This window comes from Fusarium oxysporum, chromosome V, assembly GCF_013085055.1.
Source record: "Fusarium oxysporum Fo47 chromosome V, complete sequence".
Lineage (NCBI taxonomy): Eukaryota > Fungi > Ascomycota > Sordariomycetes > Hypocreales > Nectriaceae > Fusarium > Fusarium oxysporum.
This window is the reverse complement of record NC_072844.1, coordinates 2307929-2331737: the sequence shown is the minus strand read 5'-3', so window position 1 is coordinate 2331737 and position 23809 is coordinate 2307929. Positions and strand designations below refer to the sequence as shown.

Here is a 23809-nt window from a genome sequence, read left to right as displayed (position 1 = left end):
GTTAAATTCGAGCTTCCATCACCAAGGTCATCAAATTCAAGCACGTGGTCCACTTCTAACAATAATTTATCAGTCCGTATTTCGTTTATTGATGCTCTTCGTTGAGATCGAACCGCTGGTGTTTGGTTGACGCGTCAAAAAATTTGGGGTTGACTCGAATTAATTCGGAGCACGGAGTAACTGCTGAGGATTACATAGTAGGATGCGCCGTCTCTGCCCAGGATCAGAATCTGGAACAGGTTGCGTTATCTGCACGTGACAGTGCTAGATCACCCCCTGGCCCAAAGCCGATCATTGAACGTGGCAGCTTCGCGGGCGCCAACGTCGAAGCCAGAGCCAAAGGGGGGAACAGCTACAACAACTTCAAGCATTGGACTTCGTCACATTGTTTTTTTGTTCCAATCACCGACATTTTCCTTAAAGTACCTAACAATAAACCGACCCGTGCAATTTTGCCAAGGACATCAGTGCTGTAGCAGTCGCCATCATGAAATTCCTACTTCCTCTCCTGTCGCTCAGCGCCGCTGCGAATGCGCTGCATTTCTTCATCGACGGCACAACCCCCAGATGCTTTTACGAGGAGTTGCCCAAGGATACACTTGTCGTTGGACATTACACTGCTGAGGAGTGGGATGACCGAGTATCAGCTTGGGTAAAGCATGACGGTATCAGCATCTACATCAACGTCGACGTATGTTTTTCATGGACAGCTGTCCACAAGCATATTGCAATGTCTTTCGGACTTTTCCTAATAATAGCTAACAGGAAATATTCGACAACGATCATCGTGTCGTTTCTCAGCGCGGCGCTGCTTCTGGCCGCTTTACATTCTCCGCCGCCGATGCTGGCGACCACAAGATCTGCTTCACCCCTTCGTCCAGCTCTGGCCGCACTTCGTGGCTCTCCGCCAAGAACCCAAATGGCGGCATCAAGTTGACTCTTGACTTGGTCATTGGTGAGACCAACCAAATCGAGAGCAGCGATAAGGGAAAGATCCAGGATATCACATCACGTGTCAAGGACCTCAACGCTCGTCTTGCTGATATCCGCAGAGAACAAGTATTCCAGCGTGTATGTGCCACCGTAAACATGTTTTTATGAGAGCAGAAAACTGACAATGTGTGCACAGGAGCGAGAGGCCGAGTTCCGAGATCAATCCGAGTCTACAAACGCCCGTGTCATTCGATGGATCATCATCCAGCTTATCGTGCTTGGCATCACCTGCACCTGGCAGCTTTCCCACCTTCGATCATTCTTCATTAAGCAGAAGCTCACCTAGAGTAATTGGTCGATCAATTTTTGTTTGCGAGTTGAGTCTTAGGCTTCAGTAGTCCAGGAAGAGTCAACATGTCGTTTATCGGGTCGGGTGTTGATGGATTGCGTACCAGAAAAGGATAAAAGAGATCGTTGGGCATTCAAGCTACGGCGGGGAGGTCATCTTGCAATGGCGATGGCCGTGTAATGTTACATGCACATGATGATGTTTATTATATCGTGTACCTAAATGCATACTCGAAAAGGTGGAACTGAGGACTTTGATAAAGATGGCGACGCCTTTTTCTTTTCCCATTATAAAATTGCCAAAAGAACGAGAACTCCCTATAGTGCTCTATCTTCGTTTCACAACAAATCACCAAGCCTGTAAACTTCAAACTCATCCCCACGCTAACTGATCTCTCCATCTACACCAGGCAAGACTGGGTGCCATCAGGCACACCGATGGTAGCTTTCGTCTCGTGAGCGATTACACAAAGTTATTATGGACAGCGTCATAAGAAAAAAGAGAAGAAACAACCCAAACAAACCCAAAAATGCTGCCCTGCACCCTCCTTGCGCCTTGCTGCGCTGCGCTGAAGATTAAACGTGGTTTTAGTATATTTCGTAATGGCTTGCCAGACAAGAAAAAGGAGTGCCCTCCGCCGTAGTCCCAAACGAGATCTGCTTCCGCTTCAAAGGGTGTCATGCAAGTATATCGACTGCTAAGAACGGTTCGTAGGCGGCCAAAGGGCTCTATAATGCCCAGATGATGGGTTCGAGTTCGAAAACAGTGCGCTTTTGAAGGTAACCAAGATGCATGGGCGAAAGGCCCTGGACTCTGTTTGTGACTCGAACCAACTCGGTCGAGGTAAGCTCTACCGTGCCTAGGCATCCACCACCTCATCCATCTATAAACTGGACTGAGCTTCAGTTGGGCATTTCAACCATCAACCACAACCCGGTTCTGAATAAATCGGGCAACCCTCTTGAACCGGAGTCTGTCGACATAATACAGATCCTGATGCACAACGCCGCAGCAATGAAGAAACAAAGAAAATTCTTAGCTGTATACCAGAGTACGCTTAACCACAGCATAGGGTCTTCATCAACTTCTGGAAGCCACTGGGCTGAGGATTGGCCTGTTGACCGCTAGCCTGGGCGGGCTGGGTCGCCTGGCCTTGTTGGGACGTCCTCGGCTGCTGAGGCAGGTTCTGGGCACTGTTCTGGAACTGAGCCTGGGTCGAGCCAGTGGGCGTGGCCATGTCCCGAAGACCCCCAACCCCGCTCCCCCTCTGCGCTGACAAGGCGCCGGGGGCGCTTGGCCGATCTCTCTGCTTGCCCATCTGCTTGATCGGAGACGGAGGAGGGGGTTGCGCGGCGTTTAAACGGCCGACAGTAAGGTTTTGTGCTTGTTGGTGAGAGGTGGTATTCCCGGGACGGTGGCCGCTGTGCAGCTCCATCTGAGAGGGGCCAGGCCGCACGTTGGGGTTGTGGAGGTACGCGCCGCTGTGGTTCTTCGAATCCCATCCCTTTCCCGAATCCTTAGAAATCTTCATCCAGTCATACTCGCCATCCTCAACCTCGCCAGTGTTCTTGAGAGCCTGTGTGAAGAGCTCCCGAAGGTAATCATAGTCAGGGGTATCCTCGAAGCCCAGATTTCGGACATACGTCAAATACTTGGAGAATTCCTCGGGGAAACCCTCACAGAGATCCTTGATAGCAGTTGTCTGCTTCTTCTCGCCAATCTTCTCATATTTCTGCTTGTTGGTGGCCGCCTTCAATCCCTGCCAAGGAAGACCACCTCGAAGAAAGTACAAGAAGACATGACCAAGAGCTTCGAGATCGTCTCGGCGGGACTGCTCACGGCCCAGATGGGTGTTGATACTCATGTATCGTGCAGTTCCAGAAAGGGACTTTCGCTCGCGGTATGGGATATGTTGCTTCGTCTTCGGGTCACGGTACTGCTTGGCCATGCCGAAGTCAACCACATGGATAACGCTGGAAGCCTTGGTGCCAGGGCGGCCAATGAGGAAGTTGTCGGGTTTGATATCGCGGTAAATGAGATTCTTCTCGTGAATGGTCTGAACCCTCGAAAGCATTTGCTTGGCAACCATAACAACCGTCTTAATGGAGAACCTTCGGCCACAGTGATCGAAAAGATCCTCAAGGGAAGGACCGAGCAAGTCGATCACGAGAATGTTGTGGAGACCCTCCTGGCCGAAGTAGTAAACATTGGGAATACCAGCTGAATCTGTATTAGCACATGCGAACTGTATTGTTTGGAAACGGGTCTTCTCACGGCAGCCCACAAGGATCTTATAAGTCCGGTACTCATCTCGCAGTTGGGGAGCATCACTCTTGCGAGGTTCCTAATGCAATGTCAGAAAAGCCAACACCATGGCAGCGTAGAAACGCCGGGCTATTGTTGTACTAACAAACTTGATAGCGACTTGTTGATTGTTGAGTAAATTGGTGCCTTCAAAAATAACGCCAAAAGATCCCTCTCCAATCTTCTTGCCAACTCGGTAGTGAACACCGACCACGTTGGATGATGACGAAGCCATTTAGGCGGCGAAGGCGGTCAGAGGACCACCGGTGCAATATATCGAAACAGATGCAGGAGGATCGGTCGTTTGGATAAGGGCGTAACTCGTGCTCAATGTCGAAACTGGTGCAATAAAACGATGCCTACAAAGAAGGTGCGCGAGGCAGCGGTTAGTTTTGATGAAACTGATGATGGCGATGCAGCATGCACGCGAGTGTATGAAGAAGGAAAAGAGACGGAAGCTGTGGCGCTGCTCGTGGTTGGACGACTGAAGGATGAGGCGATGGATTGACCAAGTTGGGCTGTCCTGTTGGCACGGTACTGGGATGTTGATTGGAGGCGCGGTAAAATAGACACCTCCAGTCCAAGGGCACAGCCGCCAGTCGCAGTAGAACCCCCTAAAGGCGATGCCGAGAAGATCCTTTTAGACGCAATGTATAATAAATGAGGCGACACAGCGATCAAGCGTTGCATACTCTTGAAGTATGCTGAAGAGTTCGAATGCAACAGTTTGGCCAGAAAGAATTGGCAAAGTGCTGCACACAACAAGACGCTGGAACCAACCCGATATCCACGGCTCGGGAGCTGCCTCTTTGTCGGAGGGACCACAACAACGCTGAACAGACCACCTCCAGTAAATCGAAGTCAAAATCAAATTGACTCACCTCAATTAAAAGAAGAGATGCCAAAAAAGAATAGAATCAGGCAGCTCAGAGGCGATCGATTCGAGTCGAAAGGAAAGGCGGTCGAAGGGGAAAGCCCCAAGAGAGATCGAAGGCGACGTCGGTAACGTTGATGGGGAGATCAAGTTTGGGAAAGGGGAAAGAGAAGCAAGAGATGGGACGGGGACGGGGAGAGAGTAGAAGCACCTGCCCCCGGGCCCCAAGCGCGGACCTGACCTGACCTGAGCCAACGAGAAGCCCAGGCCATACAATCCAACGCCAGGCCGGGCTAGCCCAGGCACCTCACCTCAAAGAAATCAGCGACAACTCCACTGCTAGGGAACCCCCGGCCCCCAGCCACAGGCATGGAAGCGCTACAGAAACAAGCGAAGGGGCCTGAAAGCATACGCCAACCAGGAGTCGACAATCAATTTGGCTGCCAGCCCCGACTTTCAGAGGGTCTAGGCCAGACCAAGACCAGCCGGATTCAGTAGGTAAGGAGTGTCCGTTGTTTAAGGCTCAAGGTTCAGCACTGTGAGCATCCTTTGGGCTCTAGCCCATACAAACTCATGGATCATGGAGTAAAATATCATTCTCAAACTCCTCAACAGTAGGTACCGAATAACACTGTGCATGGTTTGATTTAGGAGTGTCTAAATCAACTTGAGTTTAGATTCTCTCTCAACCCTTCCCGTGAGTCTCTCTTGCAGCTCTAGTTCCCTTCCCTTGAGTCAATGGTATTGTTTCGCTCCCAAGCACGAAAAAGCAACGATAGTCGCATCCAATCCTACCTCGAGTCGCGGGTCAAGAGACAATGGGCATGAAAAGTTTATTGCCAGCGACGCCTTGAAGACATCACCTGCGCAATGCCAATGCGAATGACACGCAGCCGTCGACGTCAAGTTATCGGTGAGTAGTTGTTCAAGCTCATGCGTCTTCACTTCAGAAGCAGATGCGTCGATGAGGCCTTGATAGAGATGTCTTGAGGATTGATCACCGAATTATTTACACCGTCCGCTCTGGCAACAACAAAAGCCTTGCGATGTGATCTCATCACGACATTCGCCCGTACAACTCCCTACCGCTCCGGGCGTCCGTCTGTGCTCTTTCAGAAGAATGAATGAAAGGACTTGACTCGGCGCTGCCCACTAGACAGTGGAGTACTCGGGATGCCCCAACGGCAGAGCCGGGGTACAAAACTCTACCTTGACCCAAGGGCAATCTCCCAGCCTCTTGTCAGGTACTGCCTGGTACCTTGCTTTAACATTGGCTATCCATCATCTGGTCTGTGATTCTATCGACATGGGTTTGAATGTTGAGATTCAAGGTTCTTGTCGGCGAGAAACTGCTTCTGGCCATTGTCACTCAAGACCCTGCAGCCGGTCAATAGACGAAGTCCAATTTCGAGCATGGCCAGATAGCAAATAGATCGACGACCTGTGCATGGGGAGCTTGTGCATCCTTGTGTATCCGTATGTACGTGTGCTTCTACGTGTGTGCTTGGCACTATTTCGTGTATGTACAACACAAGGCAGGGCTCCTCGTTGCATCGCATCAACAAAATGCCGCGCTTCTACTCATGCCCTTGACCGCAAGATCCGACATCCTCAACTATGTGCCTAGTGGATATCAGGGTTCAAGCTTCGGAACTGTTCGTTCGTTTGAGATTCTTCTCTCCTGCTATTACAGTCCAGTCTAGCGATTCATTCGACCGTTCTCCCTGCCAAAGGGTATTGTTAGTGTACATTTTGAAGAAAAGCATGCATCCACGACGGGACGCAACAAGCCACACCAAGAGTTCAGACGTTGCTAGCGCCCGTCTATCACTGGACTGACCCATGGCACTTGGCTCATGGTGGAATAGTTCCGTTGCCCATTCATCCGGTCCAAATTCCAATCCTTATTTCCAGTCTTCTTTTGCCTCACTTCATTTATCGTATACGAAGCAATATACTCTGTATAAAATGTATTTTTGGGGTGTTCTGCAGAGAATTGGTGTTCTTGGCATTTGTGTCCCTGTTCCACCATGTGATTCTCGAGCAAGGTCTCAATCGTGAGATTAAATATCCAATATGTCACCACAAAATACATAATGCAAGTTTGCAAGCTTGCTAAGCTACCCCAGTCCCAACAGAGCAACTGGCCCAGAAGAGAGATATCTTGACCAAGGGTCCCCGCCAGAAGCGGCTCTAATTCTTCCCTTATTATGCCCTGTCGGCCTGTCCTCATCAACTGGGATCTCAACATACATCCACCTCCCTTTTCTCCTGTGTCGTGTGTCCCTTGCTGCGCTATCGATCTGTTGTAGTCTGTCAGCTGTATCCGTAAGATTTCAGTAATTGCAGGTTCCTTGCGAGCCAATACTCGCCACAGTTGCCAGCACACAATCGCTGCACACGTAAATCTTCGCCACACCTAGCTCATTCAACGGCCCCTTGGACGGCTCAGTCGAGTGAATTATGTTCTAGTCACAACTGCTTTACGTGGAACTGCAGTGGCAATGTCCTGTTCGTTGCCTTGACTTATGATTTCAACTGATAAATCCTCTTGCTATGTACCCGGGCAATGATGGCATGCTACATCATAACATGACCCATTTGCCAGCTTGCGGAACGCAATATAAACCACATCATGTTGAAGCTGGGTTCGCCTCTTGAAGCCGTTGCCTGGTCAGTGTCACGACGTCTCTAAGTACCTCATACCTACAGTTTGAATGCTAACCTAGGTCCTAAGTATGGCGTTGGCATTCCGCTCAGAATGCAGAACCTGGATTTTGAAATTACAGAACCTCGTCATAAGTGATGTTCCCTGTTTCCAGCGATCTAATTATTATCTTCTTCTCTCTGCGAGAAACAGGCGTGTCACTCGTCACTCGGAGATTTGGTTTCCTCTTCCCTGCGAAATCTCCGAAATGCCAACCTAGCGCTCACAAGACCTGTATAAATTCGGATTGGTCCAATTAGAAGCTAGATGTACACGCTCGTTCGTACTTCCAGCTCAAGATCGGCCAATGACAATCTCGAACATGGTAAATTCATTCATTCTTGCCAGTCAAAATATTTACATGGTTTCCGTGGCCACTTAGGTGTGCTTGAGGCATTCGTACGCCATAAACTGTATTGTTTGTCTTATTGATCATTGCCATCGAATCAAAACATGACCATGGGTGTAATACAACTGTACTCGGTTCGTAGCATTGCCGAGTCAATCCATGAAGTTTAGTGTTGGAGCTCTTAACTTGTCGTGTAAGAGCTGGGTTTCATGTAATGACATCTGGTCTGGCATCAGGTTCTAGACCACGTATTTCGGATGCAACAAACTCCGTTCTATGCCAATGCCCAAGCCAATGGGTCAGTTTTCGGCTACCAATAAACATTGGAGGTATTTTAGTAGTACAGGGTAACCGGAGTGAGTACTGATTGATTGCCATGAGTCAACAGCGATGTCTAACGTTATTAGGAGCTAATATATGTAGTGTCAAAAGGATGAGATCATCCATCAGTGGTCTCAGTTATTGAGGAAATGCTGTGCCTGTGTTGTTTGTTGTCACATGCTTCGAGGTATTGGCCCAGACTCTATGAAATTGAGTTATCAGTCAATCATTAAGAAGAACCCATAATAAAGGATACCCCGCGTGAGACAGCTATCAGAAATAGGAAGGACAGTCGGCAGTATCGGTCTACCTAAAAGGGTTGTAGCTTGATTACTGATGACATGACAAAGAGCTCTAAATCCCGCCAAAGGCGCAAGATGAGCTTGCGCTGACACAGACAACTGCAGCACTATCACCATATACCACAATCAGCCCTCTCCAGAGCCCAACCATCAAGTCATAGTCACGGCAATGGCTAAGCCAGAAGACATCCCCGAGATGGAGTACCGCTTCCTGGGCCGCTCAGGTCTTCAGGTATCTGCAATCTCTCTCGGAGGATGGTTGACATATGGTGGCCACATTGATAAAGGCCAGCATTCAAAGGGACAAACTCAAGGGGATATTGACTGATTGGTTCTACAGAACGTACCTTTGAATGCATGAAGGCCGCCTATGACTGCGGTGTCAACTTCTTCGACTGTGCCGAAGAATACTCCAATGGTGAATCCGAGATTGTGATGGGTGAGGCTATCAAGAAGTTCGGTTGGAAACGAAACGATCTAGTAGTCTCTACCAAGGTAACCCACCATACTTGTGCCATAGATGCATGTTTGATCAGGTAATGATACTAAGAAACTCCGTATAGCTCTACTGGGGAGGAGCGTTCGGAGACAACCCCGTCAACAACAAGGGACTTTCAAGAAAGCACATTGTCGAGGGGATTAACGGTGCTCTCAAGCGGTTGGATCTCGAGTATGTCGATCTCATTTACGCGCACAGGCCTGATCGTCGAACGCCCATGGAAGAGATCGTTCGTGCGTTCAATCATATTATAGATCAAGGAAAGGTAAACCCGACCATTTCACCGGTGATGGCTGTATCACACGGACTGACTTAGCTGACAGGCGTTTTACTGGGGAACTTCGATGTGGAATGCCGATGAGATCGCACAGGCGTGGCGATATGCAGACAAACTGGGTCTGATAGGCCCAATTATGGAGCAACCCGCTTATAACATGCTGGATCGAGTCAAGGTCGAGCAGGAATATGCCCACTTGTATCGTGAAGTTGGCCTTGGTCTGACTGTATTCTCACCTATGCGCCAAGGCATCCTGTCTGGAAAATACAGTGACGGCATTCCTGGTGACTCTCGCTTCGCCAACGAAGAGATCCAGTGGGTTAATGGTTTCTGGAAGCAAACAGGGAAAGATACCTGGACGGCTATTATTGAGCAGGTCAACCAACTGAAGCCTATTGCGGACAGACTTGGTTTCAAACAGAGCCAGCTCGCCTTGGCCTGGGTACTCAGCAATAAGAATGTTAGCTCTGCTATAACGGGCGCTAGCAGTCCTGAGCAGATGTATGAGAACGTCAGAGCTGTGGCTGTTGTCAAAAAGTTGACTCCAGAGATTTTGAAGGAGATTGATGTGATTCTTAACAACAAACCACCTGAGGTTGTGGAGCGGTTTTAAATAACTCTACTTGGCCAAGGCGGTAATACATGCGATGGTCGTACTCACAAATTGGAACATATTATTACTTATAAGAAATGATTAAATCTCAGCTGGGTCTATCTATGTATGTACGTAGCGGCAGAGAGATCAAACAGTATCAACTCCCGGCGTATGACAAATCAGCGTCAGCTGCGGGTACGTCTCGGTTCTCTGCAAAGGATTAGTTGCAGCTGGACCGCTCCATGTACATACAACTCAATTGTCATCGAATCTCTTCAAGCTCGAGTTTACAGCGCTATATCGGATTATCAAAATGAGCTCTTCACAGCTTCTCAACCGTTTCCCTTGGGCGAAGAGTCCCCTCATCAGCAATGCGCCCATGCTCGGCATTGCTACGCCTCTCATGGCGGCTGAGGTTACAAAAGCTGGCGGCCTTGGTATTCTCACTCCAACATATGTGATTCATACCATTCTAAGCTGGCCTGACATTCAACAACAGGATTCCTCCCCTCGTTGGCCTACATTGAACCAAACTCGGAGCACATCAATAGACTTGTTGGCCACTTTGATGAAGCCCGGAAACTTCTCGAAGCCGATCAGCCTTCTGATGGGCCACTCCGTGTCGGAGCTAGCTTCATAACAAGTCATAGCTCCTTGAGCTACTTTGAGGAGACGGCTCTGCCACTTATAGTCAAGTATCGTCCTGCGGCAATATGGTTGTTTGCTCCAGATGGAGACCTTAGGCCTCATAGCAAGATTATCCCTAGCCTCAAGGCTCTGGGTTATCCTCCGGTTGTGTTTGTCCAGGTTGGTAATGTTGCTGCAGCGCGAGAGGCAGTCCAAGACGGTGCGGATGTGCTCGTGACTCAGGGTGTAGATGCTGGAGGCCACCAGTTTCGTCAAGGGTCCGGCATTGTGAGCTTGGTGCCTGAAGTTAGAGATATGCTGGACAGAGAGTTTCCTGACCGACCAATAAGCATCGTGGCCGCAGGAGGTATTGCTGATGGGCGAGGTGTTGCTGGAGCATTGGCTCTGGGTGAGTACTATCAGTGAAACCATGGTTTACATAGACAGACTGATAATATATAGGTGCCGAGGGTGTTGTTATGGGAACAAAAGTAAGTGAGAGCTGGATCGGTTCGTGTTTTCCTGATAGGCTAATTTGCAGTTCACTGTTGCGCCCGAATCAAACTATCCTGAGATCCGAAAGAAGAAAGTCCTTGAGGCTGTTGATGGTGGCGTGTCAACTTTCAAGTAAGGTTACGCTCTGCCCCAGAGAATGAGCCGATGATTTACATGATTCAGGTCCACGTTCAATGACAGGATAGTCAACAGTCCTCTTTGGGGGCCCCTCTACGACGGACGTGCCATTGTTGGCCCTGTCCATGAGAAGTTCCTCGCGGGAGCAAGTCTGGAAGAATGTCAACGGAGCCTCAAAGAGGATTACTCAGAGGAGGAGGCTCGCTACCTCGTTAATACTTGGGCGTGAGTAGTCTGTGCCTTGCAAATTGTGTTTAGACTAACATGAGTAGGGGAACTGGTGTTGGGCTAATCAATAAGGTCCAGCCTACAGGAGAGATTGTTCGTGAAGTACACGAACAGACTCGGCGTGAGCTTCAAAGAGCGGCCGGTTTAGTTGAGTAAAGGACTTAGAAAGTGATCTTTACCACTGAGCCATCTAGACAATTGAGTACATATGGCTTGTCTCACTGTATAAAATGATAAATTGACATTGACGCAAATACTCCTCTATACACTCGCATCCAGGCAGTACGGAGCGATTAGTGACAAGCAAGTTGATATCATACAAAAAGCAGTAAAAATGCTATCCAGACGTCAGAAAAGCACGCTTCAACTACAACTTGGCCTTGTCCTGAGCCTTCTTAAGCACAGGGTCAAGCTTGGTCGCCTTCATAACGTTGCCCTTAATCTTGAGCTTGCCGCCCATGAAGAGACGCTGGGCGTTGGCCTTGCCAGCGACGAGCTTGCCAAAGTTCTCCTCGGAGAGGATGAGTGTGACTGGAGGCATCTTCGTCAGTCATGTATGTTCCGAGTGCGCCGGAGCGCGTCAGAGTCGCGACGTACCATCAGGCTTTGCACCGGTGCCAGTTCCGACCTTGCCGGTTTCCTTGAGGTCGATATGCCAGCTGGCCTCTTCACCGCTCGCGTTCTTGAGGGTGAAGGCGTAGACGCCGTTGCCCTGCTTGATGGCATCCTTGCGATCGGCATCACTGGCGTTGATAGCCGCTTGGATGGCGTCGAAGGCGGCTGAGGCGGGGAACTTGTCTGTGGCTGGCAGTCAGTTTCCCATGGTCTTCAAGGCGAGGAACTGGGGAAGAACGAGCAGCTTGTGTTCCCGGAACGCTGATCTTGATGGTGTGGCTTGTCCTGACGTACCGTTCTTGAGAGACATGGCTGCGAATAAAGGTTTGGATAGATTTACAGGAGATTACCGTATGAAAAAGAAAGAAAAAATAGTAGCCAGGTAAGAAGGAAAGCGAGGAAAACGTGGGGGAGTCGACCGAGGTTTTTAAACGCGACAGATAGTCGTGGATGGATTGAAGTTCCAAAGAATCTGGGGGCGCGCTGCAACGTTAAGTGATATTGCATGTGATGTGAACCTCGGCGGATCTGCCATGAGATCATCCACATGTTTTCTCCCCCACAAACTGCTTCACAATCGGTTTAGACTACACGCGGGGGTAGCTCCCAAACACTCAATGGCCGAGTCAGTCATCGGCAGAAGGTGACCACGTGCTTTTTGCCAATTCCATCCAAGTCATCTATTAACTACAACCGATCATCTCGGAACCTAGACTCCATCTGTGGTTCAAATACGTGCGTGGGTTATGAAGCTGACATGGACGGAATCCAAGGTCAGCTTATTATGACATGCTTTTCAGAATGATACTTGAGATCCATGTCAACAGATCTATATAGTCCTTTTCCCTGTATGCTATAGGCGTATTGTCGACTTGGCTACCCACCAGCCAAGATACTGTCAGCGGTTTTAAACCAAGTCGTTCCAAACAGCTGGGATAAGTCACTCAAAAGTCTGTGATTGAGTGGTTTATATTTACACGCGAGAACACCAATTGACTGCTCACTTTTGTCTTCTGTATTGTTCCTAACTTCATATGCTACATTACATCTTATAGTTGCCATTCAGGCACGCCAAAATCTCTATGCTGAGGCCAATTCTCGGGTCTGGTTCCGTGTTAGTCGTGTTCAGTAAAGACGGACGCATACTCGATGCACATACCTGGTCAGGAACAACACTGCCATACGTCGTCTCCTTTCGTCGATATCGTCAGAGGCTGTCAAACGCAGCCAGTCGCCGAGCCACCCCCTCAACTCAGTCTCGCTTTTCCCAAGTGTGTCAATGCCTCGTTCTGCGCATGCAATTCTAAGTTCCTCGTAGTGCAGTCCCATGGGTCCACCATCCTCAACGATATTTCTGTCATCACCCTCCAGATACGCCATACGATATCGTCCCTTGGCCTGCCACATGCCTGGTGGTAGGAAGCCTAAGCGATCCCAGATTGCACCGCTCAGATGCAAGCTCTTGAGGACGTGAGACCGAGCGACTGCCTGGGTGACGCGCGGGCTAAGGACACCATGAGGATGTCTCGCTTCCAACTCATCGAAAGCAGCCTTCCGACGTTGCTCAGCCTTTTCAAGCGCCGTGAAGATCTGCGTCGGTATCCTGCAAGGGTACGGCACTACACTGTCGACGTAGGCAACAACCAGGACAGTGAATTCCCCAATGACAATCAACATAAGCCCGAACAGGGGAAGTCTGATCATATCATGCCGTACTCTCCAGAGAAGAACCCAATCTGCTCTGGAAAACGTCTTTGGGACGTAGTGAGGTCTAAGTATCGAGGGCCGGTCATCGACTGGAGTTCGCTGAAGCTTCTCGCGAAGGAGACGTCGGCTCGTCCAGACGTTTTTTATGCCCCCTTTGTAGAATTTTAGGTATCCCTTTCCTAGCTCGAAGTAGTATTTTATCGACGATTCAAAGTCTCGGCGTCGAGGCAGCGTCAGCGGTGGTGGTCGCGTGACATCGGGGGGGTTGACCAGTGGATTCAAGCTCTTTGGACCGTCATTGTGGATGGGACGTGATGGTATTCGTAGCACAGCTGGCGATTGTGCAAAGGGGATGGTCGCCAAGAGTGGCCAACGGCGTGTATTCTGACTGCGCCCACAGAGTCGCCATGCTGCTCGAGAGCTCATGGTCAAGGAGTTTATGGTTGAGACAAGTCTATGTTGGGGATGGGCCCTGACGGCCAAGAGTCGGAAATTCCAAAATGCACTGCGTCATTGGCCAGGCTGTTAGTTGACGTCGGCGAATTTGGCTTTCCTTCCCTTTTAGGTCCGATCGATTTTCAGGAACCATCATCATGAAAGACAATCCGCTTGCAGCTTGTCATTGGCTAGCCTAAGGTCGGGAATACCTAGTAAATTTGTCATGGTATTGTAGCGACTTCATTTCGCTCTGCTATCCCCTATTTGTTTGTCTTCATAATCGTGTCCCTTTGTCCCATGAGTGCAGCTTGTGTGTATTTCAATTCACAGACAACCTAAATATGTATTCTCAACGAAACATAAATCTCAACGCACGACAAGCAATTATCAATATGCTTTCTTAACTTTTTCGTTACACGTTTTACACTAATGGCTTTGCTTTTGGGTCATCTTCCCCGGCTCAACAACCGGACTACCCTGAAGAAGAAGTCTCACAGTATTGAAAATGTAGCAATTTTCCCCAGAATAAGAGAAATCATCCGATTTCCCTAGCAAGCATGGCTTGAGTCCAGCCCTAGGAAAGCTGAAGAGTGCCATTAGAGCCTACAAGATAATGGATCGATTATCGGGGAGTTTGAACCAGCCACCGTAATGCCTAATTATTGCAACTTCAGCTTCACCCTTCAACCAACCTCTTATTACCTGACTACTGGGTCTGTCAGGCCCTAATTTTCGCCAACCAGATGTAATGGAACATCATGATGAGGTTGTTTGATGTCTTTCAGTTGGCGGTCGGCTCCAGATACGACATATAACCCCATCGTGGGTCTTAGCCATTAAATTTATATCTAAGTATATAGCTACAGAACGTATCAGCATGGCAATAGGTGACATTTGAGGCTTGTTATCGAACTGTGATTTTGTTGGTTGAATTGCTGGCATCAAAGCCGCTAAAATGACACGCAAATTTTAGCGGGGAGTATCAAATTCATCCTGGTGATCAAGTCCCGTCAACTCCACCAAGTTTCTGATTATCAACTTCGAAATTTCTTCTAGAACATATTCGTCTATACTATCGAATCTCCGAAAGCTGTATTGATCCGTAGTATCCCGCGGGAAGGAAGTTATTTGAAAATTCCAACGGGCAAGATGGTTTGTTCAGACCCAAGTTTTTTTTACTCAAGCAAGGACCCATCATAAACTGACTTTGCTCTTGCAGGTTCACGCTGATGCATCAAACTTTGCCGACGGCATAACAAAGGAGGACGCTTATGAGCAAGTGCTCTGGCAGGCCGAGGGCCTGATCACTGACCAGCGTAACTGGGTTCGTCAAACAATCTCGGTTGCCGGAACTATTGGACTTACCTTCTAACTCATTCTTGTAACAGGTCTGGTATGGAGATTAACAGCTCGCTGGTTCAGGCCATCGCTAACAGTTCAACAGCAACCTTTCAAATGCTGCTTCCCTATTGTGGCACGCATATAAATCTCTGGAATCACCGAGCAAAGATGTGAACTGGGCTGGTATGTCACAAACCCCGAGTCCCAGAACACAAGCAGTAACGACGACATGTTATGTTCAACTACAGGCTTTTACGTCCTTGACAAATCATCTCAAGATCCGCAGCTCATTCTGGGCCCCTTCCAGGGAAAGGTTGCCTGCCAGACTATCAAGTTCGGTAAAGGCGTTTGCGGAGCAGCAGCAGCGACCCAAGAGACACAGCTAGTCCGAGACGTGGAGGAGTTTCCGGGACATATTGCTTGTGATGGAGACAGCAAGAGCGAGATCGTCGTGCCTATTGTGGTTGCTCAGGACGACGGTTCGAAGAAGCTGGTGGCTATCATCGACATCGACTGTGCTGAGCTGAACGGTTTCGACGAGGTTGACAAGGCCCATCTCGAGCAACTGGCAGCTCTCCTTGCCAAGAGCTGTGACTGGTAGCGATATTATACAAAAGCAACAGGGTAGAACCACCAACGCCAAACTTCCCCGGAATATTCGTAGACGCTCCTTCTCCCTTTTTGAAATTGAGTTCGTGTTGATTTGGGCCGCAGAGGTAGCGTTTGAACCGTCATTACCTTATCTCTAACAACACTGCACATCCGTCGTTGTCTCAATTCTGTTTCTTTCCCACTTATATCAGAAATGAGGATAGTGGTGGAACACAAAGGCTTAGAGCGCTACGGTATGATAGGCCGTTTGCGTGAAACATGGGCATACTGCTGTCGGCGTAATTGGAGTGATGGATTTAGTAGTTCAGGAATTCATACTCGAGACAGTTGAGGGGTGTGACACTATGTCGTTGTCTCCCATGGCAACAGGGTACCTTTAACGCCGCAAACATTCTGTGACATCAAACCCGATCCGGTATCATGATGATGAAAGGCTGAAATAAGTTGTTTCTAGCAAATTCAGCCAGCCAAGGAACAGGATGATGCAGAGTCTAGTGGCATAAGTCAGTGGGTCAATCGGTAGAGCCGATCTCGCCAGGGACGTTGTTCCAATTGGACTCGAAGAGGTTGAGGACGGTTATTCCAACATCAAGGGCCAACTAATGAAGAGTGACATGCTCGTGAGGAGCAGGGGTCTTTCAACGTCCAGCCCATTATCCCGGTTCTGCTTTTGGGTTTAAGGGCGCCTCAGCGGTTTGCCCTTGGGCCCGCAGTCTAGATGGGCCTCTGGAGCGCACGATCATGCTTTCATAAGGTCCTGAGGTTAGTTCCTGTTTGCTTGAGCGGGATTACTCGATTTGCAAAATCGATACGGTAACCGAACTTGGTAGGAAAAACCAAAAAACCAAGGCCGTACCGATCATGGTCTGAGCACTAACCAAGGGATATCAGGAGATCCATCATCACTGTTAATCCAAGTTACTATGTAACAGTATGGAATGAATCGAGCGAGTGGAACGTCAACGTCAGCCTCCGGCTTGGCAATCGCGAGTCCGAGGGAGTATGTATCTGGAGGATTGGATGTACGCAATAACTGTGTGGCTGTGACCATGACTTCGCCAAACACGCGCGTACCATTTCCATTTTGTACATATTCCCGAATGTGGTGTGGTGAATGAGTAAAAGGCAGTGCAGCCATTGGAGGATCATGAGTTCAGCTCGAATGGTCTCTCTTAGGACGAGGCGAGCTAGGTAACGTATTCAGTTGAAACCATTTGGGTCTGCCCGTCTTCGTGCCTGTTCCTGAATTGTCGAAGGGGCGGGAGCCACTTCACCTCAGTCATTCCGTCCCTGAATGATCCATGATCCCCTGAATCGGATGGGAGCGGGAGGTCGGAAGAGACATCGACATCGGCATCGACTTGGACCGCATTGCATTTGCATTGATACCTGTAGACTCTGCCCTATCATGACGCGACCTCACCGTCTCTGCTTGCGATCCGCCATCCAATTCTCACTATCAACAACTGCCAAGGACCCAATCCCCTGGACGCGCCAAAACTTTAGAACTCCCCTGTTAATCTGGGCATAGATTCCCTGTAAATCCCCCAGAGGTGTTTGGCGAATAAGCGGCTCTAGGAGTAGATTCATCCCCTGCAGCAGTTGCACCAGCCTCCCCGTTTCCAGCCCAAGCCCAGCCTCCCGTCAGAGGCTCCACTCGAATTGTTCCACAGAGCGCCACTGGACTACCGCTTTCGGCCCCCAACCACACGCAAGCCAGACGTATACAACGTCTTGATATCCTGCTTCATCGCGTTCCTGTTCATTTGTCACAGAGAGAGAAGACTTCTTCCTTCTCTTGCTCTCACACACACTCTCTTGAACCACAAGGGTTTACTAACCTCACAGCTCCTCTACACTATTCTGGATTGCTCAGACTCTCAAGAGCAATTCGGTTTGGTGCGGTTTCTAGTCGCGAGCAGCTCTCTGTCTATCATTCCGTCATCACTCTAGCTGCATTACTCGGCCTGTTTTGTTTTCCAGTCTTGACTCGATTAATTTCATACCCAACCCAAACTCCGGAGCGGAAAGTTCACTATTCAAAAGTTTAATTCCACCTCATACTCGAATTCCTTCCAGCCTCGCCTGGTACTGTCAGTCAACGCCTTCTGGTCCGTTTCAAACCTTACCCTTCGCCTTCTCAACTCTTCATTTGCTGGTCTCTCCATTATCTTTGTTCGATTCGATTTCTCTACCAGGCGTCGCCTTTGCTTTGCGCTAGTCCATTAGTCGTTCCTGATACCAACTCAACTTTCGAGCTACCCAAATCGAGCTATCTTTGGTCAATAGCAGCGAATGTTCATGTAAACAAACCTGGCCTGGATTCAGCAACCACCTCATTCTTTAACCCTCCCACTGCTTTCTTACTCGGGCGCTGGTGCGTATAGCTGTAATGGCAGCCAAGGTCAAGAATCTTATGAGCGCAGCGCACACTGCGGGCATCTTTGCCGACATTGCGGTGGACGGCCCAGAGATTGGAACCCTGGTCGCTATCGTCGATCGGGCCAAGAACTTGCCGAACCGCAAGACGATCGGGAAGCAGGACCCTTACTGCGCAGCCAGATTAGGAAAGGAAGCCAGGAAGACAACGACAGATGTCAGAGGTGGACAAACACCAAAATGGTAAGATCTAGCAGCAAACGGGGAGCTTATCGAAGGCAAGTTGAGACTAATCGGTGCAATAGGGATCAAGAACTTCGTTTCACAGTCCATGACTGTCCGGATTACTACCAACTCAAGCTATCCATCTTCACAGACGATAAGCGGACAGACCTGATTGGAGAGTCCTGGATAGACCTCAGAGGAATCATTGTGCCCGGGGGGGGCCAAAATGACTTTTGGCAAACATTAACTTGCAAAGGCAAATATGCTGGAGAGATTCGAGTTGAAATCACTTTCTACGATACTCGACCAAAGCCAGACAAGCCCGCACCGAAACAAAAGCAAATTGCACCCGCTGAACCTGATCAGGGTTCTGTCAAACAAAGAACGCCCGTTAAGAGACGTCCTTTGCCGTCTGATCCTGTTACTGGCGAGGCTCCAGCTGTGACTCCTCCAGCCCCTGTTCCAGCTCCAACAGCAGCACCCCAACCAGCTCCCTTAGCGGCGCCTACAGCAACACCTACCGGTCCGGATCACCGCACGCCTGTGCGAACTCACGGCAAACAAGCCTCGCACTCAGGAAGCTTTGTCCCAACACAGTCCCCTTTGCAAGCTGTCGAGTACAACACACCGCCGTCACACTCATCACGCCGTCACACGGAGCAATATCCCCCATCTCCACATGGGCCTGTCCCACAGGAGTATATAACACCAAATCGTGAGGCACCCCGCCAGTCGCGGAGGTCGATGGTTCCTTATGAGGGAGCCCACCAGCAGTACGATGAGCGGGAGTATAGTTCAAGATACACACCACAACAAGAGCTGATGGACCCTCGAGTTCAATACTCTCCTCAACCAGATCAAATGGATCCTCGAGGCCATTACTCTCCTCAACAGGATCCCTATCAGCAGCCTCCGCCATTATTGGACGATCCCAGGCAGTACTCGCCAGTAGAAAATGAACGTCCTCCACCACCACCCGCGCACAGGAGTAGACACAACAGCACAGGCCAGGAACTTGTGCCGAGAGGAAGCTTCGATACGTCACCAAACAAGATGCCACAGATGAGACATGACGTTTTGAGACATGAAGCTCAGAGACAGTCAATGGTGGCTTATCCTGGACGCCCGGCATTTCGGGCGTATGATTCAGCCCCTGCCGCCAATCAATCCACCCCACCAAACACAAACAGCTATGATAGCTTACCGAGACATAGCTCTTATGACGCTAGTTATGATCCCCATTACAGATCTATGCAGCCCACAGTTGAGGATGTCCCTGAAGCCTCAGGCCCCCCTGGTCAGAACTTTGCCCAAAATGGCTTACAGTTCCAGCGTTCTGATGAGCTTTGCTTCGATGACAACCCCAGCCCTGCACCTCTCGTCCTGCGGCGATCTCCCGTTCCTGCTCCGGCCCCATTCCGGGACGATTACTCGCCATCGCACGCCCCCCAAGATTACCACAACCCTGAGGACTGGCAGGTGACAGTGTCACCATCTCATGGTCGAGGCTATCCAAGAAACACCGGGGATAATTCTTATTATCCTCAGAGTGGCCAAGGTCATTACCAAGGCCACTCGACTGACATGACTGTCGCGCATAGGCAAAGCCCACACAACTATGCGCCGCCGCCTCTCCCAGCAGCTCTCGTACCGGGTTTGGATGCAAACCAGTCTCAGGAATTGACGGATCTTATATATGAGGACCGCCGGCATGACCGAAGACAGCATTCTCAGAGCATGTCCAGCATGCACACGCCTCCTCGAGGACGCCCTAGGAACGAGTCGTTCCAAGAATACAACCAGCCGCCACCCGAGCATGCTTATGCTGTTCAGCCTTACAACCGGCGGGCTATCACTTACAACCCGCCGGAGCAACAAATTGTAAAACCTCGAGCCATATCGCCCGACCCACGCACAAGCCCCAACACACAGCACAGGATCAAGCGTAAATCGGTCAGTCCTGCGCCACCGCTCGAAGATCAGAGGAGAAAGTCGGATATCCCTTTCGGACCAGACTCGTATGATGCATTGAACCCCAGCCTTGTTTCGTCCAAAGACGGAGCAAGCCCATCACCGGATTTCTTGGACGAGGAGCCAAAGAAAATCATCACATACGACGGACGGGAGATTGATCCTTCTGACCATCTTCCTATGGAGACATGGGCCCCTGAACCGGAGAAGAAGCAACCGGAGTCTACCCCCAGCGAAACACGCTCGCGCCCTCCGCTATCAGGGGCACAACCAATGCCCCCAAGCACTCGAAGGCCACCTCGTAGTGGGCGTCATTCGATGTCTGCCGTCAACCCATCTTATTCATTCTCCGATGAACCACGCACACCCCCACAGGCCGGTCGCACCCGTCTTCAGAAGCGCACTAACCGCACTTCGGCTGGCAACTCCCCAGCAGCCTCTAGTCCACTGGCTCCGATTTCTAAGGATAATTACCAGGAGAGGGCTCCATACGGAAATGCTTCGCTTCGCGGCCTACCCCGTGCAGGAACATGGGACTTTGAAGACGAGAATCGGGGTGCATATGGTGGCCCTCCCATTCCAGCCAAGATTCCTCTGCCCATGATGAGCGGTGCCAACGGCACAGGGCAGGAGTTAGCATTAGTGCAGGAGATGCAGCGAATTGATATTGGGACAGGCAGGTCCCGACGCAGGGGAGGATACTAAATCAACGAAGGTAACGAGACCTAGAGGGAATGTATAATATTATATCCACGGTAGTAATGATTTCGGCGTTGGAATAAGGCAACACTTGGGAGGATGCGCAAGGTAATGCTGGAGTTTTATGCATTGATATCAAGAAAATTGTTCAAAATTAGAAACCAATTCATACATATATATATATATATATGTACCATTTAGATTTGTTTCATTCCAAACGTCATCCTCGCAGCCACCAAGCACAAGGACTAGACTACGTGAAATGACAAAGGATCTAATGATGGATCTCTTGCAGAAGCTTCATACAAATACCTAAGAGTACCCAAGGTACCTATAATACCTTAGTTACTTATGTCACCTCCTAGGTGACATCGTATCTCCATTGGATGTGCTCAGGTTTTTTTTTTTCAAGGAGACAATCGCAAGAGAATTGTATGGAGGTCTACAGTGGAGCTCATGCTAAACGATATTAACCTAAAAAGGGTTAGTGCTCCCCCAAAAGTCCTTACCTACCTTAGCCATCAGAATTCTTTATCTTATCAGGTTCTGAAAAAAAATCATGGCGACTTTCAAGGCAGTTCAATTCTAAACACCACCACTGTGAAAGCCCGTCATCGCGATACTCGACAATGGCTGCTCAGGTGGGACCTCTACCACAGCTTAAGCTGCCTTCGGGCCCTACGCCAATCACTGCGGAACAACGATACTGGAAGACCTTCAAGAACCAGCTTCTGATTCCGTCACCAACGTCGTATCCTGTCGTTCACATCTCGGCCAATAACGATTCTTTCGCAGTCACCACAGGCACACGCATCCAGATCTACTCGAATCGAACGCGCAAGCTTCAAAAGACTATTACACGCTTCGGCGACGTTGCACGTAGCGGTGAGATCAGGAAAGATGGAAGGGTACTGGCGGCTGGTGATGATACGGGAAAGATTCAGGTCTTCGATGTCAATTCTAGGGCGATCCTCAAGACATGGACGCAGCATAAGCAGCCAGTCTGGACAACCAAGTTCTCACCGACTGAGCTGACGACCTTGTTGAGCGCAAGCGACGATAGAACTGTGCGACTTTGGGATCTCCCAAGCAACGACCCGACGACTACATTTGTTGGTCACTCAGACTACGTTCGATGCGCCAACTTCATGCCTGGCACTATGTCCAACATGATTGTCTCTGGAAGCTACGACTCGACCGTCAAGCTTTGGGACCCCAGGGCAGGAAGCAACAGCGCGGTCATGACTTTCAAGCATGCCGCGCCTATTGAAGACGTGCTGTCTATGCCCACCGGAACCGCAGTTCTTGCAGCTGCGGGTGAATCGATCAGCGTTCTAGACCTTGTTGCCGCGCGCCCTCTGCATATGATCACCAACCACCAGAAGACAGTCACTTCTCTCAGCCTCGCGACCAATGGTCGACGACTTGTTAGTGGTGGCCTCGAGGGTCATGTCAAAGTCTTCGAAACGACTGGATGGAATGTTGTCTCAAGCACCAAATACCAATCTCCCGTTCTGTCTGTCAAGGTCATCCCTTCTAGTGATGATGCCGATTCAAGCGACCGACATCTAGCAGTTGGTATGCAGTCTGGTGTTCTTAGTGTGCGAACCCGCCTCACTGGAGCTGAGGCCAACAGAGAAGCCGAACGGGAGAAGGAAATGGCTGCTCTGGTTGCTGGAACCATTGAAGCCCATGACGCCAAGCGTAAGAAGCGGAAGAGGAGAGTTACTGCTGCAAAGAAGCTAGATATGGTTGGCGAGGGGGCCGATGTTGTCATTGCAAACGAGTCTCGCACATACAAGAAAAAAGAGCGCCCGTGGCAGAGCGACCTACGACATGCTCGATATGCGCGTGCACTCGATCAGGTCCTCGACAAAGACTCACCTGAGCATTCCCCCCTCAACGTGCTTACCCTACTCCTGGCCCTCCGCCATCGCAGCGCTCTCCAGGATGCCTTGGAGTCTCGAGACGAGCACACAGTCCAGCCCATCTTGAAATGGGTTTGCAGTCACATCTGCGACCCCCGATATGTTAGTGTCTGCGTGGAAGTTGGTCTTCACCTTCTCGAGCTCTACGCAGAGTTCGTGGGTGGCTCAGCAGAGCTCCATGAGGGCTTCAGGACTTTACACCGCCGAGTTAGGGTCGAGGTGGAGAGAGCCCAAGTAGCATGCCAAACCGGGGGTATGCTTGAGAGCCTAATGGTCGGGACCCTCTAATGGACAGGCACGAAGCGTGCGATATTATATCCCGAGGTTGTTGGGCTCAGTTTGCATTGCGCGTGGCGTTACGGCGGATTAAAATGGGAGTATTGGGATGTGAACTTAGTACGAGGCTTAGGCTTGCTCTTGGAAGAGCGGCCGTAGGGATTGAATGTTAGATGTGTGAGGCTGATATTCACGGAATCGCTATATCCCCGCCATACGACTTATTCGCTCTGGTGCAAACCGCGCCTAGATATTTGACTTAGTTTGATCACATTCAGTTTCTTGCATGTGTTTTGAGTACAGTATTTGTTTGCCACCGGCATATGTAGCTGATATCCCTCAAGAGACCGACCGTCTTTCAAGTGTCCTATCCCGCCAACCTGAGGTCACTGGCTCCCGATATGTTTCAATACAATCCACTCAGGCTGTGCTTTTCTCCCTAGGAACTAGGTAGATAACCCAGGTAAGATAGTGTTCGAATAACATGTTTGCCATGTTTTTGTTTCTTGGTTAGCCCCCTTCCGTCTAATTCCTGTCAGTGCTTGCGGCCTGTGGCACTTGGGTGAATCGCCAGCTGGCAATCACTGGCAAGCAAATACCTCCCGCGACTTTACAAAGCC

The 23809-nt window shown here is 49.8% G+C and overlaps 9 protein-coding genes across 9 annotated transcripts; 6 read left to right on the top strand and 3 right to left on the bottom strand.

The window, feature by feature from the left end:
- The first annotated feature begins 259 nt into the window (after window positions 1-259).
- On the top strand, window positions 260-1533 carry FOBCDRAFT_183038 (emp24/gp25L/p24 family/GOLD-domain-containing protein). Its single transcript, XM_054704645.2, has 3 exons — window positions 260-691; window positions 766-1071; window positions 1130-1533. Exons 1-3 carry the CDS (start codon window positions 488-490, stop codon window positions 1277-1279), a joined length of 660 nt encoding a protein of 219 aa, XP_054560620.1. The 5' UTR covers window positions 260-487; the 3' UTR covers window positions 1280-1533.
- An 806-nt stretch (window positions 1534-2339) lies between these two features.
- FOBCDRAFT_134090 (kinase-like domain-containing protein) lies at window positions 2340-3821 on the bottom strand (the record flags this gene model as incomplete). The annotated part of the gene is made up of 2 exons (XM_059607919.1): window positions 2340-3626; window positions 3693-3821. The coding sequence occupies 2 exons, from the start codon at window positions 3819-3821 to the stop codon at window positions 2340-2342; spliced, it is 1416 nt and encodes a 471-aa protein (XP_059464926.1).
- A 4311-nt stretch (window positions 3822-8132) lies between these two features.
- FOBCDRAFT_223577 (NADP-dependent oxidoreductase domain-containing protein) lies at window positions 8133-9684 on the top strand. The gene is made up of 4 exons (XM_059609634.1): window positions 8133-8426; window positions 8480-8634; window positions 8703-8903; window positions 8962-9684. Exons 1-4 carry the CDS (start codon window positions 8309-8311, stop codon window positions 9526-9528), a joined length of 1041 nt encoding a protein of 346 aa, XP_059467219.1. The 5' UTR covers window positions 8133-8308; the 3' UTR covers window positions 9529-9684.
- A 139-nt stretch (window positions 9685-9823) lies between these two features.
- FOBCDRAFT_135925 (2-nitropropane dioxygenase) lies at window positions 9824-11154 on the top strand (the record flags this gene model as incomplete). Its single annotated transcript, XM_059607945.1, has 6 exons — window positions 9824-9947; window positions 10010-10546; window positions 10600-10628; window positions 10667-10764; window positions 10816-10995; window positions 11043-11154. The coding sequence occupies 6 exons, from the start codon at window positions 9824-9826 to the stop codon at window positions 11152-11154; spliced, it is 1080 nt and encodes a 359-aa protein (XP_059467218.1).
- A 61-nt stretch (window positions 11155-11215) lies between these two features.
- FOBCDRAFT_183029 (SCP2 sterol-binding domain-containing protein) lies at window positions 11216-12109 on the bottom strand. The gene is made up of 3 exons (XM_031184207.3): window positions 11908-12109; window positions 11596-11796; window positions 11216-11529 (listed from the first exon to the last, which is right to left on the bottom strand). The coding sequence occupies exons 1-3, from the start codon at window positions 11921-11923 to the stop codon at window positions 11366-11368; spliced, it is 381 nt and encodes a 126-aa protein (XP_031039849.1). The 5' UTR covers window positions 11924-12109; the 3' UTR covers window positions 11216-11365.
- Window positions 12110-12561: 452 nt separating this feature from the next.
- On the bottom strand, window positions 12562-13879 carry FOBCDRAFT_223571 (uncharacterized protein). Its single transcript, XM_031184206.3, has 2 exons — window positions 12773-13879; window positions 12562-12717 (listed from the first exon to the last, which is right to left on the bottom strand). Exons 1-2 carry the CDS (start codon window positions 13744-13746, stop codon window positions 12663-12665), a joined length of 1029 nt encoding a protein of 342 aa, XP_031039848.2. The 5' UTR covers window positions 13747-13879; the 3' UTR covers window positions 12562-12662.
- Window positions 13880-14772: 893 nt separating this feature from the next.
- FOBCDRAFT_35820 (GAF domain-like protein) lies at window positions 14773-16131 on the top strand. Its single transcript, XM_059612162.1, has 5 exons — window positions 14773-14910; window positions 14978-15082; window positions 15147-15151; window positions 15203-15282; window positions 15348-16131. The coding sequence occupies exons 1-5, from the start codon at window positions 14908-14910 to the stop codon at window positions 15698-15700; spliced, it is 546 nt and encodes a 181-aa protein (XP_059464925.1). The 5' UTR covers window positions 14773-14907; the 3' UTR covers window positions 15701-16131.
- Window positions 16132-17933: 1802 nt separating this feature from the next.
- Window positions 17934-21157, top strand: FOBCDRAFT_35819 (uncharacterized protein). The gene is made up of 2 exons (XM_031184204.3): window positions 17934-18333; window positions 18396-21157. Exons 1-2 carry the CDS (start codon window positions 18104-18106, stop codon window positions 20989-20991), a joined length of 2826 nt encoding a protein of 941 aa, XP_031039846.2. The 5' UTR covers window positions 17934-18103; the 3' UTR covers window positions 20992-21157.
- Window positions 21158-21536: 379 nt separating this feature from the next.
- On the top strand, window positions 21537-23476 carry FOBCDRAFT_35811 (WD40-repeat-containing domain protein). Its single transcript, XM_059612161.1, has one exon. It carries the CDS (start codon window positions 21615-21617, stop codon window positions 23199-23201), a length of 1587 nt encoding a protein of 528 aa, XP_059467217.1. The 5' UTR covers window positions 21537-21614; the 3' UTR covers window positions 23202-23476.
- Window positions 23477-23809: the final 333 nt, after the last annotated feature.

Coding starts and splice junctions, on each gene's coding strand:
- FOBCDRAFT_183038 (XM_054704645.2), top strand. CDS start 488: ATGAAATTCCTACTTCCTCTCCTGTCGCTCAGCGCCGCTGCGAATGCG. Junction 692..765: donor GCATCTACATCAACGTCGAC/GTATGTTTTTCA, acceptor AATAGCTAACAG/GAAATATTCGACAACGATCA. Junction 1,072..1,129: donor GAGAACAAGTATTCCAGCGT/GTATGTGCCACC, acceptor ATGTGTGCACAG/GAGCGAGAGGCCGAGTTCCG.
- FOBCDRAFT_223577 (XM_059609634.1), top strand. CDS start 8,309: ATGGCTAAGCCAGAAGACATCCCCGAGATGGAGTACCGCTTCCTGGGC. Junction 8,635..8,702: donor ATCTAGTAGTCTCTACCAAG/GTAACCCACCAT, acceptor AACTCCGTATAG/CTCTACTGGGGAGGAGCGTT. Junction 8,904..8,961: donor ATATTATAGATCAAGGAAAG/GTAAACCCGACC, acceptor CTTAGCTGACAG/GCGTTTTACTGGGGAACTTC.
- FOBCDRAFT_183029 (XM_031184207.3), bottom strand. Junction 11,530..11,595: donor CACCGGTGCAAAGCCTGATG/GTACGTCGCGAC, acceptor AGATGCCTCCAG/TCACACTCATCCTCTCCGAG.
- FOBCDRAFT_223571 (XM_031184206.3), bottom strand. CDS start 13,746: ATGAGCTCTCGAGCAGCATGGCGACTCTGTGGGCGCAGTCAGAATACA. Junction 12,718..12,772: donor GCAGTGTTGTTCCTGACCAG/GTATGTGCATCG, acceptor ACACGGAACCAG/ACCCGAGAATTGGCCTCAGC.
- FOBCDRAFT_35820 (XM_059612162.1), top strand. Junction 15,283..15,347: donor CAAAGATGTGAACTGGGCTG/GTATGTCACAAA, acceptor GTTCAACTACAG/GCTTTTACGTCCTTGACAAA.
- FOBCDRAFT_35819 (XM_031184204.3), top strand. CDS start 18,104: ATGGCAGCCAAGGTCAAGAATCTTATGAGCGCAGCGCACACTGCGGGC. Junction 18,334..18,395: donor GGTGGACAAACACCAAAATG/GTAAGATCTAGC, acceptor TCGGTGCAATAG/GGATCAAGAACTTCGTTTCA.
- FOBCDRAFT_35811 (XM_059612161.1), top strand. CDS start 21,615: ATGGCTGCTCAGGTGGGACCTCTACCACAGCTTAAGCTGCCTTCGGGC.